An 18,105-nucleotide genomic window follows, 5' to 3' on the forward strand; every position below is an offset into this window, starting at 1 on the left:
ATCGGGCTTCTATCTGTCACAGAATTTAAGTTTTTATGGCTTTTCCCCAAGCAGGACCTTATACTTAGAAACCAATTTTGATTAAGGAAGCAAGGGCACATATTAAACAGAATGAATGTAAGAGCATGGTACAGTCTGGTAAAAAAGCATCGGTAATGCTAAAACTCAAAATTACCTATGGCTGGTGAAAGATGAGAAAAAGAGGTTGTTTTTAGTTATCTTGGTGTAATAGGAGTCTGGCAGATACTCAGTATGCTTCTAATAACAGGTCCCTAAGTAGAGATTCTGGGGAAGGTGCTTCATGCTTTCATATGACCTGGAATAGAAATGCCCAGAAGAAACTGTGGAGCACATGGGCACTTTCTATAAGTGGTTTTGGCCAGCTATCCTTGCGGGCAAGAGGTGGTTTGTTTTTCACTGATTGATAGAGAAATTCAAAAGGTATGTTGGTTTCAGCGTGGCTTCTGTGCTCCTTGACCTATCACTCTAAGGGACTGGTGAAAGGAGTGGAATCTCCAATCTTGTGAATGGGAATGGCCTGGAGGCACATTTGCATCTTCCAGCTAGAGTCTAGAGTTTGTAGAGAGAACAGCATCAGAGCCCCTGAGGAACAAGGAATGACATTCCCAGGTGATCTCTGGAACCTAGCTCAGATGTAGCTGGACACATCCTGCAGCAAAGCCTCTATTTTACAAGAACCTGGTGGAGCTGAGCTGAAATAAATTGAGTGTACTTTCCTTCCTGAGATTTGGGGAGAACTTTTATTTTATTCTTCCTAAATCTTTTCAAAGCAAATATCCCTTTGCAAAAGCTCTCAACCAAGCTCTCAGTTTGCCCTGGAACTCTGAGGGGCAGATGTGGCTAGCTAGGGCCAGGGAGAGAACAGGGCACATTCACTAGAGTAGGGGAAAACAAAGCAACAATAACAAAAGATCAAAGAAGGGACAGAACCTTTGTTTGGTGTAGGAAGAATAAGCACTGGGTACAACAAACAGAATTCTGATTTTGATTACATTTTCCCTAGGGAAATCTCTGACAATGAAAGGATACCAGCAACTGAGAGTATTGATACCAAAGCTCAGAATAGGAACACAGAGTTGCCAATCACTTGTCTCAGATGATCTATATCCTCAGATATGCTCAGAAAGAAATGGTAGATATAATTGCTGAGTAACTGTAATATTTCTAAGGTTGTGAAAAACGATAAATGTATCACAAGATTAAAGACTGAGACTAGACCTATGATTTCATCGATAAAGGGGATTCCCAGATGAGGAAATCATCTACCAATACAAATTGGCATCTTCTCTGTATCTTAATCTTAGAATGTTGCCTGGAGCACTGGGAGATTAAATGACTTGTCCAGAGTCACAGAACTGTTCTATGCCTGAGGAGTGAGGGCAGACTTCCACATTCTTCATCTTGCTGGCTTTCAGGTTAGTTCTCAATCCTTTATGCCACCACTAAGTTCAGATGAGAAAAAGACAAATGTTCTCTCAATTTCGAAAGGAATCTTAGTCTGCTCTGAGAAAGGAAGAGTAATAGTTTCTCTTGTACTGCATCCTGGTCACATCATATTTAGGGTATTGTAGTCAGTTGTAACGGTAATTATGAGTGCTAAAGATCTTTTCCACCCATTAATGGGTCTGCCCATTAAGGGAAGTTTGATTAGGGGAGATTTGTTTGGTAGGAAAGCCCACACCTTGCGTTAATTTCAAATGAGGCACTGGTTCTCAAGGGTGGTGATGCCCTCTGGCTCTGAAAAGTGTATATATACTCTGAGGTAAGGTTTTGTTTGGGGGTTTACTCACTGGAAGTGTTTGTTTGGCCAGAGGAGACTCTGGGTAGCTGCTAAGGCCTCTCCCCCTCACTTTGAAAACCCAGATTTTGGTGCTTCTCTCTCTGGTAACTATGTATGTATGGTCAGACAGTTGGATCTGTCTGTTGATCTGTTATATATGTATTGCTTATGGTCAGATAGTTGGAAGTTTTGTCTGTTGGTTTTTATTTCTCTGTATTTTCTCTGAAGTTCAGGATGCTGACTTTTTCCCCTTAACCAAGTGAATGATATAAGTACTTGATTAATGTAGATTGCTGACCCCTCAAAAGTTGCCATTCTTTTAGAAAAGCGTATCTAAGAACCTGTACAGCAGGTCCTTGCTGTTACATCAGTTCAGAGTAACAATAACAATACTAGCTCCCACCATTCATATAGCTACTTTAGAATGTTTTACAAATATTATCTCATTTTTTTCTTACGACAATGGGAGGTAGGTATTATCTCCATTTTACAGATGAGGAAACTGAAAAATTTCCTCTAAATTTAGCTTAAGTGATTTGTTTATGGTTAACATACCCAATAGGTGTCTGAAGCTACATTTGAACTCAGTCCTTCCTGACTCCAGGTCCAACATTGCATCCACTGTACCACCTAACTTGGGGATGTATATTATATTTTAAGAAGTTCATTATTTTTGATAAGCTGGAGAATGTTCAGTGGTGGGGGGCGGGGGGAAAGGAGAACCAGTATAATGAAGAATCTTAAATCTACATCATATGAGAATCTCTTGAAGCGTAAATTGAAAATAAATGACCAAAGAGTTACAGAGGTTACACAACTACTGTTAACCCTGAAAATACCAGAGCTCACACAAGTTACCACAACCACAGTTAACTCTAAGAAATAAAATAAAACCAAAAGAAGTAACAGTGGTCATAAGCAAAAAGTTTTCTTAATTCTGCTGGAGGAAGGAAACTAGATACACGTGCCAGGGTCTTCTCTAGGAGGAGATAGGCTTTAGTGAAGCCAAATCTTAATACATACAGCATTGGCTACACAGTAAGGGGGAGCCATGACAATGAGAGCTAACAGCAACATTGAGACAAGTTTGATTCTTAGCAGGGCTTCATGACCATAATACAGTTCCTGCAGGGGTTTGTCTGAGCTCAGGGACTAATGGGGTAATGGGACCTGGACCCCTAAAAGGAAAATCCATGTTTTTGAAAGTAACCCAGTCCCTGAAATTTCCCACACATTTCAGCAGCCCAGATCACTGGCATCTCAGTCAAGGCATCTGGCCCATCCCAGTCCACCTAGATACTTGACTGTCCTTTCACAGCAGCTTTTGATCGACTCCAGACCCCTTGATACCCTTTTCACTGTTGTACCTGGCCCACCACTGACTATTTGCCACTCCTTAATGCCATCCAGATCTTTTCACTGTTCCTTTTTTGTATGTAAGTATCAGTCTTACCCCCATCAAATTGCAGATTCACCAGGAATCTTGCCCTCAGTATTGGAGTTATAATAAACCTTGACACTCTGACTGGAAGGTTTGAGTGCATGAATTCATTCCAGGCAGATGCCTCCCTGTAGCCTGACATTTCAGGGTTCCCAGCAACCCATAAACCGCATCATGATCACCTGCAGAAATAATTCTGGGATTTTGCTGTGGCAGACTTCATCCAGAGGGTGAGCAAAAAAAATTGCTGTTATACCAAACTCTGAGCACAACTTGCTTGCTGGACCTTATCTCTGAAAAACAGGGCGTCTCCTAATAGTAAAGAGAGGTGTGGTCTTGGAATGGGGATTCCGACACAAGGAACCATGAATTTTTACCCTCAAGCTGAGAAGGTTGAGGGTAAAGTTGAGAAAGTTTACCCTCAAGTTGAGAAGGAGCAAGACAGCTATATTCAAGTAGTGAAAAGAATTTCATTTTGAAGGGTGATCATATTTGATCAGTCTGGCCCCAGAAGGAAGAACTAGAAGCAAGGGTACAAGTGGTAAAGAGAATTTAGTTTTGACATCAACAAAAATATCCAAAGTTATGTAAAACTCAACAAATGTGGAATGGGATGCCTGGAGTGGTGATAAGTTTCTACGTCCTGAAGGTCTTCAAGCCGAACTGAATATTTCAGGGATAGAGAGCACTAGACAGTAACCAAGGTCCCTCTAAAAACTCTGCTTCTCAATGACTACATAGTATATGCAGTATGTAACATGCACAAAGGTCCTGGCAAAATGCCATGAGAATTTTCATTTTGTCAGGTAGGGGAACAAGGAAGCTTTCAAAGCAGAGGTGGTAAAGATTTTTAGTTTTAAGTCTTCAAAGGGGAGGAACTTTAATAGAAAAGAGCTTAGTGGACAATGGCAAGTCCATTTCAGATATGGGAGATGGAATTTTAATGGCTTCTAATAAACTTTGATTGCTTTAAGGTTTTCAAAGCACATTACTTGTGCTAATTCGTTTGATCCTTATTATTCCTATTTTATTGATAAAGTAAGTGAGAATAGGAGAGATTAAGAGACTTTCCCAGATTCACAAAGCCAGGCAGCATTTGAACTGAGGTCTTTCTGACTCAGAGGTGGTGGCTTGCCTCACTTGATTTTTGCCTGAGAAATATAAAAGCCTCAGAGGTCCAGAGATGAAGGCTGGAAGGGACTTTAGCAGTCACTGAGTTTCTCTTTTTACAAATGAAAATACTAAGGCACCGAGGTTCAACGTGTCTCAGTTCACTTAGCTAAGTCTGAGGCAGGATTTTAATTCGTCTTCCACATTCAGAACACTATCTAAAAAGACATCTAGTCACTTCAAACGCTTTTTTGGGCCTGGATTTCTAATATGCAAAACTCAAGAGTCCACACTACAAGAGCTCTAAATAACCCTGAAGGCTCATTAAAGGCCAACTGCAGAATATTAGAAATAACTCCCGAGCGAGAGACTCATATAGCACTGCGCGTGCGCAAGGATCCAGTCCAGCCCACAAGGAAAGGGGCATTGCAAGAAGGCCCCGTCACCCTCCACTTTTTAATGAAAGCACAACTCTCGCTTTTTTCCCCTCCAGATCTCATAAACCTACGGCGTTTTCGAAAAGGCACGTCAAGCTTAGGTTGGGCTGGAGACTCAGAGCTTCACTTTTTGCTTTCTGGCCATGTTTTGGTCACAATCAGCCACCGGGAGCAGGGAACCCTTTTATCGCACATGCGCAGCGTGCTAGTCCGCGAGGATCTCTCTCCAGTTCTCGCGTTGTTTTGGCCGAGGCTGCGCTTCCGGTCGTCGTCTGGGGCCGCCTTCCGGGCTTGTCCTCTCCGGTTCTTGTCACCGCAGCTTCCCCCGGAGGTGGCGGCGCCCTGCCGGGACATGGCTGCGCCAGAGCAGGTCCCGCTGTCGCGGGGCTGTCAGGGCTCCTCCACGCCGCCGCTGCCGCGGGCCAACAGGACCCTTCTGGTGCGGCACTTGCCGGCCGAGCTGACGGCCGAGGAGAAGGAGCATCTCCTGAAGCACTTCGGTGCCCAGGCCGTGCGGGTCCTGTCCGACAAGGGCCGCTTGGTAAGGAAGGGCCAGCGCGGGCAGAACCAGAGCTCCCGCAGGGCTCGATCCGAGTCTGGCGGGGCTGCGGTGAAGACAGGGGGCTTGGTTAGGGCGGGGTGAGGGCAGCGGAGAGACCCGAGTGGGAGGCCCGCCGCCCTTGTCCTGGCTCTAAGCTGCATAACTGTGCCGGAGACGGCGGAGAATGCGCGTGCCTCGGAACCAGTGAATTCGTCCCGGAATCTGGGGCCGGAAAGAAGCTTTGGAGTCATGTCGACTAGACCCAGAGAGGTCTAGGGGTGGGGGTGGAGGTGGGGCGACAAGCAAAAGCAAAACAACCCTTGGCAAGCCTTTTAATCTCTCCTACGCTCAGTCTCTTCCTCTTTAAAAGGGGAGGGGGGGTGAATATTTATCTACTGAAGCCCCCAGCCCCCGGGGTTCTTGGTGAGGCTTTAATGAAGAAATGCATTAATGAGCAAGTTAAATGGTAGAGCCTGAATTATTAAAACACAGGTGCTCTCACTCCAAACCTAGCTCCGTGTGCAGCACTAAAATGTCTTTTTAATTAAGCAGTTTATTTTTACTGTTCCATACCCTCCTCATCCCCTTGGAATCCCTTGATGTTGCTGAATTGGCCATTTTGAGGCCGGAAACGGGGATGTTAGTGCACAGGTTTGAGCGTCAGAGGACCCAGGCTGGTTCCATACCATTTCACACACATTATCTCATTTGAATTTAACAGCAACACTGTGAGGCAGAAGCTTTAATTCTAGTCTTGGTTCCAAAACCAGCCTTAACTCTACCTGTAGAAGAATCTTGGTGTTGCCAGTTGTTAAGTAGTAAAGTGAACCCTGGGCAAGCGTCTGCCACTCTCTGCCTCAATTTTCTCATATGTCAAATGAAGGGTTCTAACTTCCAGTTTTTGATCTCGTAATCCAGTGAAATGTATCTCCATATCTTCTCCAACTTTAAATCTTAGTGCTTTCTCTATTAGACCACACTCCTTATGTGATTCTATGTCAGTGTTATGTTTTCCATATAAGTAAGAAAAATGATATAAATAGGTTTTTAAAATTCAACTGAAGTATTTCAGTTGAAACTCATTTAATTTAGTATTAGGCTGATCTGTGTTGTCTAAAAACACAGAGCTCCATTTTCCAAAGACAAGATCTTTGTTCATGGGCGTAACATACAGTAACTTTTGGTCAGCCCTCCCTCACTCAAAACAGTCAAGTGCAAGTCATGTTATCATTTCTCTGATGGCATGGTCTTCTTCGCCAGTGAAGGACAAACACAACAACAACTTTTCCTTTTTGCTGCTTTTTAATATTTCTTTTAAACTATAATTTTTAGAATTTTAGAGTAGAATTTTCTCATGAAGACAGGGTAAAAGGGATATATTTAAGTACAATATAAGGAATGATTTTCCTACTAATGAAAACTGTTATGCTTTGCATTGGGGATTATAAAAGTTAAGAGAGGCATTAAAATACGATGGATTTGTATTTCTTTGATGTAGTTTAGTAGATGATCCTCTCAGATTTCTCTGCATTTGGTGATTTTGTGTCTTTTAACCATGGGTATAACTCTTGCTTTTCAGTATACTCTGGTGTTATTCAAAGTTATGTATATTATGATTATCTTTCAGAAACACACTGCTTTTGCTACTTTCCCTAATGAAAAAGCAGCAATAAAGGTATGTGATATTCTTGATACTAAACATTTTATCTATGTTTGTCAAATTTGGACTACTGGGCTGAAGCCTATTGACATATACTCTTGACTTCTTTATGCTACCCTTTCATTCCTTCCCTCTTTCCTCCCTAAGGGTATAGAAATACCTACTGGGCATACCTAATAATAAACATTTTCAAGTAGTTAACTATTTGAAGTACAGGAATTGAACTGTTTCAGCAAATATTTAAATTGAACTAAAAAAAAGTTATTAGACCTTGCTTGTGTGCACTGAGGCTTCTGAACAAGAAAGAAAAAAGAACAAGTTGGAACATTTTCAGTTCCCTTTCTTTCCCCCAGAAGGTTTTGTCGTCCTGAAATTGTATAGTAGATCTGCTTGTGGTGATTCATGTTGCCCAAGGTAGAAGGTTTAATCTATTTATTAGCATTGAATGTAAGCCAGAATTTGAGCTAAAGTTAAGCTTTGTACCTGTATTGTACATGTGATGCTGTATTGTACATGCTCTTGTGATATATGCCACTATGAAGCATGTAGTAGGGTGCTAGGCACTGTACTAAGCCCTAAAGACACAAAGGAAAAAACAATCCCCTGCTTTTAAGGAACTAATAGTCTAGTTGGGGAACACACCATGGACACAGCTAAGTATAAGTAAAATATATAAGGTGGTTTTGAAAGAAAAATGTTAACCAGTGGCAGCATAGGAAAAGACCTACAGAAGGTACGCTTGAGCTAGCTTGGAGGAAATGAGAGATTTTGAGAAACCAAAGTGCAGTAATGGAATTAGTAATAGTTTTTGATATGAAGTTATTGTGCTTCAGGTAGTGAATTTGGTAGTGGCAATTCTAGCTGATCCACATAGCTATCCAATAAATATTTCTTGAGTGTCATTGATGATATTTTTCAAATTCCACCAATAAAAATAAAAACTAAATATGTAAGTAATTCTTGACAAAGCAGCCACATGGATAAAACAAACCATTATTATAAGATTGGATTTAAATAACTGGTATTTTCACTAATGTTGAAATATATTTTTCTTAATTTTAGTTGTAATAAGTTAAATATTTGAGTCGGATGTTAGATTTTTCTCTCATCCTTGTTACTACCTTAAAGACTTTTTTTTAGAATGACCACATATTTAAAATTTTGGTCTGTTTCAGGAATCATGACTTGTGAACTTAGGTGTTAGAGCATTTGGGATGGAGAAAATTAATTTCAAATGTGTTGCTAATAAGAGAAGTTTAAATCTTTAATACATTTATCAAATTTAGCTTTTTTTTGTTTTGTGTTATTTGAAGGCTTTATCAAGACTTCATCAACTGAAAGTTTTAGGTCACACATTAGTTGTTGAATTTGCAAAAGAACAAGATCAAGCTTCCTCCCTCTGTCAGACTCCATATTCAGAGAAAAAGAAAAGGTATGTGGTTATTAGATTTGTTTGTTTTTTCCTCACATTTTAAAAGTTACTTTAGAATAGGAAATTATGTTTTGGGGGAAAAAATTGCTGAGTAAAGCTTGTAGCTCTTGAAACCAGTAAATAAAGAGGACTCATTTTTGTGAAATATTATGCTAATGAACACATTTAAAAATTTATTATTTCAATTCAAACATTCGTTTGGCATATTTGAGGCACAGCACTGAAGAAAAAAGAAAATTTATTCTCAATAAGCTCATTTAGAGAGAGGGAGTTAAGTTGAGGACCTTGTCCTAGAAGAGGTGTGTGTGTGTGTGTGGGGGGGGGGTATTTGGTCTTTTGAGAAAAGAAGAGTGAATTTGGAATAGCTGCTGTGGAGAATGCTGTTGGGAATCAATCAGGGAAGAATAAAAGGGTTTCTGTGTAGCAGTGAGGGTCTTATTCAGAGTAAATAGCATATATTTCTAATAGATTGAGTTGTCCTGGCTATGTGATTTCCTTCAGTGTTAGATTTCTTGGAGAGAGGAAGAAGTCTCCATTCCTGCTTCACAGAGGTATGTGGTTGTGGGGGTTGTGGAGATGGGGAAAGGAAAAAGATAATGATCCTAACACAGCTCTTCACAACATACAACCCAAGTGTTGAGGTTTTATGCTATGTTGTAGTGGAATAGTGTCAAAGAATTCGGTCAGGCCACCTCTCATCCAGGTGTAGACATTTATTGAGATTGACACCTCTCATGAAGCTGGCTAAGTTCCAAGAGGAACCAGAAACTTCAGAGAAAGCAAGATGGATTCTTATAGGGTGAAGATGCAAATACATAACAGAAATTTACATAGAATATAGGAATATGGTTAATATTTTAAAAAGTAGGAGGAGTTTGTTAAGGGATTAAGTAATGGAGATGAGGGCCTGTCTATGATATGGTGGTTAAACATTCTGGCCATGCCACCTCCAGTTGGCTAGCTCTTGTGGTCCTGTCTGGTCAAGATAGATAGTTAGGTATCGTGGTCCTGTCTTAGGCTAGATGTATGATGTGATTGTGATCGACTGTAAGAACACATTTGTTTCTGTGGGAATGGGTCTGGGAGTCATAGCTGGGTAGAGGCAGTGGTTGGGTTCCCACACCTGCTGTTTCTGTGTGAACTCTGAGTTTCAGAGACACACTTATTGTTTTAATGATCAGTGAGGCATGTATGTAAGTTAGGACATTGAGCGGGGCGGGGAGGGTGGGGGCGGGCATTTCAGATAGGTATTGTGGGCCTGAATGAAGTTAGACTATTGGGGCTAGGGGCAGCTCTTTTAGACTCCATCACTGAGGGCTGCTTGCAGTCTGCCAAAGGATTTCATGCATCCTTTGGTAGACTCTATGTTGTGTAGGCCTCTCCTAGTATTCCAAGTTGAAACTGAATGAATTTTTCCTGTGGAAATAGTTACCCATTATATAAGGCTAGCTTCCTGTTTTGCCATTAAATTCTGGGTGATTTTTGTATGTTGGGTTGGAAAACTAACAAATAACTTTATAGGAAGTACAGCAGAAATCAAACAGTGAAGTTACAAACAAACTATATCAAAGCTTGTTTATAAGTTAGGGGCTATGATGGCATTCACTGAAAAATATTTGACTTAGAATCTTGTCATTAGAGGGGACCATAAAGGTGATCAAGTCTAACTTGTTTTTCTAGAAATAAGGAAATTGAAAACAAAAGAGATTAAGTTACTTGATCAAATTTTCATGACTAGTAAGTGATAGCGCCAGAATTTTAGTGATTTTATTTTTATCCTTTTCCACCCTGTAATCAACTGTCAAACCTTTAGCCTCTGTTCTATTGCTGCTTGTTTCTTGCCAAGCACCAATCCTGGATTTATCTCCTTCATCTACCTTTTTCTCTCTTGGGTACATCCTTTTGACTAGAGCTCCAGGGCCTTAGTGAATACCTGATAAATTCATGGTTTCGAACTCTCATCAAGCCATCATTTCTGTAGTCAATCCATTATTCTTCCCTGATTTTCTCCTTGTCTTACTCCAACACAAGCTATCCCAAATGTTCTCATAGTTTCCCAGACTCCCACCCTACACCTCTATCATCAGCCCTTAATCTCTTAGCTTAAAGACTTCACCTCTTACTTTACTGAAAAAATTGAGATCATTCAACATGAACTCCCTCTTCACCCCTTCTTTTCATTTTAGAACTCCTTGATCTCACCTTCCATTCATTTTTCCTAGTCTTTGATTATGAAATGGATCTTCTAGCCAACTCTGTGTTTGCTCTTGATCTCATCCTTTCTGATCTCCAGAAAATGATACCCTCAGTAACATCATTATCTAAATCTTCAGCTTCTCCCTATCTACTAGTTCTTTCCTTACTACTTTTAAACATGGCTAAGTCTTTACCATTCTTAAAAAATTCCTGAAGCCCAACAGCCTGCTCAGACTATCATCCTATATCTTTTTCTAGCCAGAGTCTTTAAAGAAAAAAACTGTATATACTCATTATTTCTATTCCCTCTTTTCCCATTTACTCAGTGCATTGCAGTTTGGCTTCTGATTCATCATTCAACTGAAACTATGCTCTCCAGAGTTACCAGTTATCTCTTAATTTTTGAATGTGACTACCTTTTGTCAGTCTTCATCCTTGAGTTTTCTGATGATTTTGACACCACTCGCTAACCTTTGCTCCTGAACATTCTTTTTTGGGTTCTCATGATAACCATTCTTTTTTTTCTCCTCTCTGTCAGATCACTGCTTTCTGTCTTTACTCTCTCTCTCGATGACTTTGTTAGCATCCATGGATTTAACTTCTTCCTGCAGATGATTGACAGTTCTATATATCCACCCCCATTTTCTCCCCTGAGCTTCAGTCTTGTGTTAACTGTTAATCAGACATTTCAGAATGAATATCCTGTAGAGATCTCAAACTCATTATGTTTAAAACAGAACTTTGTATCTTTCCCTGAAAACTCACCCAGTCTCTCTGGCCTGTAACACATCTAATGGACATATCTAGACTCTTCGGTGATACCATATTTTGCTGTTGCTGCCTCCATAACATTTCTTTTGCATTTTACCCCTTCTCTACTGATATAGTCACAACCCTTACTTCAGGCCCTTATTACCTCTCACTTAGATTTTTGCATTAGTTCCTCATTGATCTCCCTGCCATATGTTTCTCATATAGTTGCCAGTGATGTTTTTTTTCCTATAAGTGTTAATCTGACTGTGTTACACCCCATTAAATAAACAACACCAGCTACCTATTTTTCTGGGAATAAAATATAAATTCCTTTGTCTCACTTTTAAAACCCTTTACAAAAAGACTGTAGTCAGTCTTTCTAGCTTTGTTATATGCTATTGCTCTTTCCACATTCTAAGACCCAACCAAACTGGCCTTATCTCTGCTCCTTACAACATTCCTTCTTCAATCAGAGACATTACACTGATTATCCTCCAAACTTACTATGTACTCCATCCTTGCCTCCATTTCATAGATCCCCTCTCTTTCTTCAGTAATACTCAATTCAAGTACCACCTTCTCCATGAAGTCTCCTGAACTTTCCAATTGCTAGTGCCCTCTTTCCTGAATTATTTTATGTTTATTAGTTGTGTGTATGTCTCCCCCACTTAAAACAAAAGCTCTTTGAGAGGAGGGAGTTTTTATTTATATTCCTAACTTATAATATCTAGCATCCCAGTGCCTTAAGCACTTATTAAATTCTACTTTATTTGTTAATTGGTTTGCCATTTTCTTCTGCAGCTCATTTTACAGATGAGGAACTAACAGAGTTAAGTGATTTGCCCAGAGTCACGCAACTAGTAAATATCTGAGGCTAGATTTGAACTCAGGAAGATGATTCTTCCTGACTCTGGACTTGGTATTCTATCCACTTTGCCACCTAGCTATCCCAACTTAATAGCTAATAGTAATAGCATTTATATAGTCCTTTAAGATTTGGAAAAATCACACTTTTTTTTTTATTCCTTGCAACAATTCTATAAGGTAGGTACTGTTATTTCCTTTTCACATGTGATGAATTTGAAGATGAAAAGAGGTAGATGACTGACCCAAGTGTGCATGCCAGCCAAGTCCAGTGTTGTTTCAACTGTGCTGCTTAGTTTAGGAGTCCAGGTCTTCTTACTGCTACATTGTAAGATAATAGTTGTATAAAAATCTTAAAGACAGCTATGCCTTTTTTTTTTTTTTGTATTTTCTGCAGCATCCAGCAAAGCACACTTTTGTTGTTTGTTAGATGAATTAGCTTCATGTATCACAATTTACTGCTGCATATATTTTCTTGATAAAATTTTAAAAGATCTTTTCATTTCTAGGTCTGATGAACCTTTAGAAGAAGATAAAGAAAAAAAAGAACCAAGTTGTTTGATCATAGAAAATGGAATTGCACCAAATCATGGGTTAGCATTCTTCTTTCACTTTTCTTTTTCCTTTTTTTCTTTTTAACAGTTTCGTTCTTTTTATGAGATTCAATGAAAGTAAAATAGTTTTGAAGTTAGAGATTTGACTTCAGTGCTATGTAACATATCTAATGGATATATCTGTAATGAGTATATATTAAAAGTACATTGATGTAATAATTGGAGAAATGTAAATTAAAGTAACTCTGATACCACCTCACATCCATCAGATTGGCAAAGTTGATATAAAATGAAAATTACAAATAGTGGAGAGGATGTGGGAAAACAAGTACATTAATATTTTGTTGGTAGATCTCTGAATCGGTCCAGCTATTTTGTAAAACAATTTGGAACCCTACCTCAAAAGCTATTATTAAACTATGCATATAACTGTGCTAGTGATACCACTACTAGGTCTATACCCCAGAGAGATCAAAGAAAGAGGAAAAGGATTTATGTAACAAGAGTATTTATAGTAATTTTTTTTTTGTTTTGACAAAGAATTGGAATCTGAGGGGGGTGCTGATCAGTTGGGGACTGGCTGAACAGGTTATGGTGTATGCGTGTGAACATGAACTGATTCAAAGTGAAGTGAGTAGAACCAAGAGAGCAGTTTATACAATAACAATATTGTAAAACTGGGCAACTTTGCAAAACTTAAGCATTTTGATCAACACAATGATTAACCACCATTCCAACGACTCATAAAGAAATATGCTGTCTGTCTCCAAATAGATAATTAATAGTCTTAAAATACAGGTCAAAACTTTTCTTTTTTTCCTTTTATTCTCCATATGGCTAATGCGATAGTTTATTTTGTTCAACTATACTGATTTTTTAATGGATTTTGTATTTTCTTGCCTCAATAGCTGACAAAGGGAGAAGTAGAGAAAAAGAATTCAGAACTGAAAACAAAATATAGTTGAATTTAAAAACTGATTGAACTTTGAGAGTAGCCAACTTAATTAACAACGAATTTTTTCAGATAAACATCCACTAAAACGGTTCTATGTTACTGTAGAGGAAGTGGTAGGATTTTGATGTTTTAAAATTAAATCAAGTCTAACGGAAGAGAAATATATTTTTTGAAGTGTTCCACCGTATTGGCTCAAAAATAGGCTGAAGCTGTAAAATAAATTTAGTTGGAAAAATAAACAAAATTGCCGAATCTTACGTAATAATAACTATATAGTGTTTTAATTTCGCAAAACACTTAACAACAGTGTTGTGAGGTGAGTAATGTATTCTTAGCCACATGATTTCTTATTATCTTCTAAAATGATCAGAATAAATCTCATTTCACTACTGAGTTACTGCCTGTTTTCTCAACCCTCCCAATATTGAGTTTTTTTCCTTTTTTACCAATTTGATAGAGGTAATACCATAATCGTTGTTTTAATGGATTTTTCTTTGATTGTTAGTGATTTTGAACATTTTCAAATGGATGCTTATTTTATTTTTCTAAAATTGTCTATTTTACCATTTATTGCAGAAAAGGCTTGAATAACTTTGTTTTCATTTTTTTGGAAAATGTGTAATATTGCATAATTTACATTAAAATTTGTTAATAATTTAATTTTTTTTGTAGGTTAACTTTTCCTTTGAATTCGTGCCTCAAATACCTGTATCCACCACCTTCAAGCACAATATTAGCCAACATAGCAAGTGCCTTGGCAAGTGTGCCTAAGTTCTATGTACAGGCAAGTGGAGGAAATTTATACTTTTGAAATTGAATGCTAATTTTGCATGCTGCTATTTAATCCAGCCTGTAATGACACTGTGTAACATTAATCCTTAAAAATCTAAGAATTAAGGGTCTACGGGAATAATGAATATGAATAATAATATGAAATGGCAGCCCAGAAAGCTTAATTCAATCTAGGATGCATTGACATACAGGTGTATTAGACTAGGGAAGTTGATAGTCTTACTGTATTCTGCCCACATCAGACCACATCTGGAGATTTGATTCTGGCCACCACACTTTGAGAAGTCCATTGATCACCTGGAGATCAGAGGGCAGTCTTAAGATGGAGAGCTTCAGGAATATAACATGGGAAAATCAGTTAAGAGGGCTGAGAACTTATAGTCTAGAAAAGACTTGAAGTAGTAGACATGATGGCTGTTTCTGGTTATGTAAAGGACTGTCACATGGTAAAGAATAGACTGCTAAAGATGACCCCAGAGAGGGAACTAAGAATAATGGGTAGAAGTTGCAAAAAAACCAATTTAGATTTGAAATAGGGGGAAAACAATTCCCTGTTAGCACTATCTAAAGATAGAATATGTTGCCTTAGAGGTACTGAGTTACCTTTCAGAGAGATTTTTTCCTATCTTTTTTTTATTTAAGCAGAATTTCGTTACTATTTTAACTGCCTTAAATTTGGAATTAATTAACTTTAATGTATCAGTTCCTTTACAAGAGAAATGATTATTAAATAGCCAGTTGTTAATATTGGAGAGATCCAGGATTTTTTCTCTTCCTATTTCCTCATCTGAAGATTAGGTCAAAGGTTAGTTCTCTAAAAGTCAGTGCTAATGAAGAAATGGACAAGACTTATCCAAATGGGAAAGCTTAGCTGTGATCTGAAGGTAAAGAGATTGTAGTCTAGGACAGGTATAAGTGGTGATGGACCCCCTTTGTCTAGATTGCCATGGTTTCGGGGTGATTTGGTAAAGATAAATCTATGTCCAAGACTGAGTGATCAGAGATTAGTCATGTCCCTCACTCCCTCGTTAGAATAAGCCCACTTCTAATTATAATATTTTCTCATTCTTTGCTAACCAATTAAGAGTTGATTTCCAACCTCAAGTGAACCCCCTTTTTCAAAAGCTTTCAAGAAACTCCATGAAGGGTCTTTTTAGTCACCAAGAGAAAGAACTAGCCTCATTTTATGAATTACATGGAAATTTTCACTTGCCACATTTAGAATAGCAGTAAAATTTAATGTGAGACTATAAGGTGTTGGGCTTTATTATCTTTTTGTGATTTTTTCTTAAACTATTTTCTGACATGAATTAATAAAGCGGTGTCATCTACTAATTTTAATGTGCCTACTACATTAGCACTACTTTAAAAAACAACACTTAAAGTATGTTTCATTCAGCAAATACTAAAAAAACAAAATACCCATTTACAATTGAATTCTTTATGTAATCCCAAAAGCAGGCCAAATTAATAAAAATTTAATGGATATGTATGTTATTAGAAATACATTAAAATTTCCTTCTCAGATTATCTTCTGTGTATTATAGTAAAATTCTTCAATACCTCAGAAACTAAACTCTGAATGAGGTTGGGGTTAAAGATGTATTTGCTTTCTAAATAATCATTTTAATTGCACATCATTTAGAAAAGTGTTTTGTTTTTAAGGTGCTTCATCTTATGAATAAAATGAACTTACCCACACCTTTTGGACCAATTACTGCCCGACCTCCCATGGTAAGAATATCTTTCTACTATTTATAATCTTAAATATTTTATATTATTATAATTAGGGCAAAGATCACCAACTTTTCTCTCGAGTGTATCTGTTGAAGTTAAGTAATGCTAATAGGTGCCACTAAAAGACCTAAGATTTCAAAAAGACAGAAAAGTAAAGTAAAAAAGTAAATGAAAGATAATATCCAGATTTTATGATGAAAAGCAAGAGGAAAAAAACAAATTAGTAGATTTCACCAATGATAAATAATACTCATTTGTTGCTTCTCTTGGCATTTAATAAATACTTTTCTACTATATATGAATATCTAAAGAGTTTATTATTCTCATTTTGTGATGGTTTTGTGGTAGACAGTTTTATTTCTGGAATATGTTTAAGGTGTTAAAATACCATATTCATCTGTAACTAGGTAATGAAACAAGCTATATCATAGAATTATAAATTTAAAGCTGGAAGAGACCTTAAAGGTTGTCTAATCCAATCTCCTAATTTTATAGATAAGGAAACTGAAGCTTAGAGTGGTTAAATAACTTAGTCATTCAAATAAAAAGTTGTAGACCTAGGAGCTGAAACCACATCCTCTGATTTCAAACCCATCTTTTAGTTTTAAGAATTTTAGGAATTTTTTCCATTACAACAATACTTTTGTAGACAAAACAACAGGTTTTAGTTACTAAGCTCTAAATAGAAAATTTTCCTAAAGAAAATAGCTACTTTTTTCTAGTACAGAACATAATTCTGAGTTCTTTTGCATTTGTGAATTTTGAGTTAGCTTGGGTTTTCAAAGACTATGCTTACAGAACACAAACTCTGGCACTTTCTAACAACTCAGTTATCCCCGTCATCTGAACCCATTTACCTATTAAACTCAACAGTTGTCAATTTCTCTACCTCTTCATCCTTTACAACTATATGCATGATGGTTCCCTTGTCAGCATTTATTGTGAGCACTACAGACAAGATGACCATGTCAGTAATTGATATTTCTTATTATCTTTTGGTACGTGATGGAATCTAACTTTGCCCAATCTGTTTGCTTCTACAAGCAGAACTTTTCAAATATGCTTTTCCCAAGCTTGCAAATTATCTGTGTCTTCTGGTTTCATTTGTACTCAGAATGTCAATGTTGATGTATATCCTGATTAGTGTGAATAATGAATCCCTTGAAGTAGTCCTATGTATTTGAATTCATCTGAAATTTTAATTATGCAAACTATAGTAATTGTTTCCAGCATAATGGAAATATGTAATATGAATTCAAATAGTGGGACCACTTCAGAGGATTCATTATTCAAACTAATTTAAGACCTAGTTGCTCTTCCTCTAGTGATACATCAACTCCTTGGTTACTGAGCAGAGTTATCACATTTAGAGTTCCTACAATTAATTGAACTTTATATATCACCTAAAAACACTTCTTTGGACACATTACTCCCTTTTCCACTGCTTTGCCATTATGTTAAAGAAATAATTTGAGGATTGACTTCTCTAATACTGAAGACCATTTTCTGTTTATCTTTGTTTTGTGGATCGCTCTGATCAGAAAGAGCACAAACTAGTTGCCAGTCTATTGGTGATTAGTGTCTTTGTGCTTATCTAGGTCAATCCTTGGACAGTGGAGACTATACTCAAAATCTTTCCATCTTGATAGACTCTTCCAGAGTTTGCATCCTGTCAGCACAGTCTGTGAGAACACACGGCCATTTCCACATCAAGAAGAGCTATTGGTGTAGGACTTTTGCAGGAGATTGTTAGACATAGTTCATAGAGAAATCAATGTCTTTTCTAGTTGAATTTATAATTCACGTGTTTATTACCTACAGTACTTATTGGT

At 37.7% G+C, this 18,105-nt stretch overlaps 1 protein-coding gene across 2 annotated transcripts in view; it reads left to right on the top strand.

Moving 5' to 3' along the window:
- The first annotated feature begins 4,758 nt into the window (after positions 1-4,758).
- RNPC3 (RNA binding region (RNP1, RRM) containing 3) overlaps positions 4,759-18,105 on the top strand; it is a 30,966-nt gene continuing 17,619 nt past the window's right edge. For both annotated transcript variants that reach the window (XM_072644162.1, XM_072644163.1), the window contains exons 1-6: positions 4,759-5,330; positions 6,958-7,005; positions 8,304-8,422; positions 12,745-12,828; positions 14,417-14,528; positions 16,202-16,270. In XM_072644162.1, coding sequence (XP_072500263.1) covers positions 4,812-5,330; positions 6,958-7,005; positions 8,304-8,422; positions 12,745-12,828; positions 14,417-14,528; positions 16,202-16,270 — 951 coding nt within the window. In that variant the 5' untranslated portion in view covers positions 4,759-4,811. The remainder of the gene's footprint in view (positions 5,331-6,957; positions 7,006-8,303; positions 8,423-12,744; positions 12,829-14,416; positions 14,529-16,201; positions 16,271-18,105) is intronic.

Source organism: Notamacropus eugenii, chromosome 2 (assembly GCF_028372415.1).
Source record: "Notamacropus eugenii isolate mMacEug1 chromosome 2, mMacEug1.pri_v2, whole genome shotgun sequence".
Lineage (NCBI taxonomy): Eukaryota > Metazoa > Chordata > Mammalia > Diprotodontia > Macropodidae > Notamacropus > Notamacropus eugenii.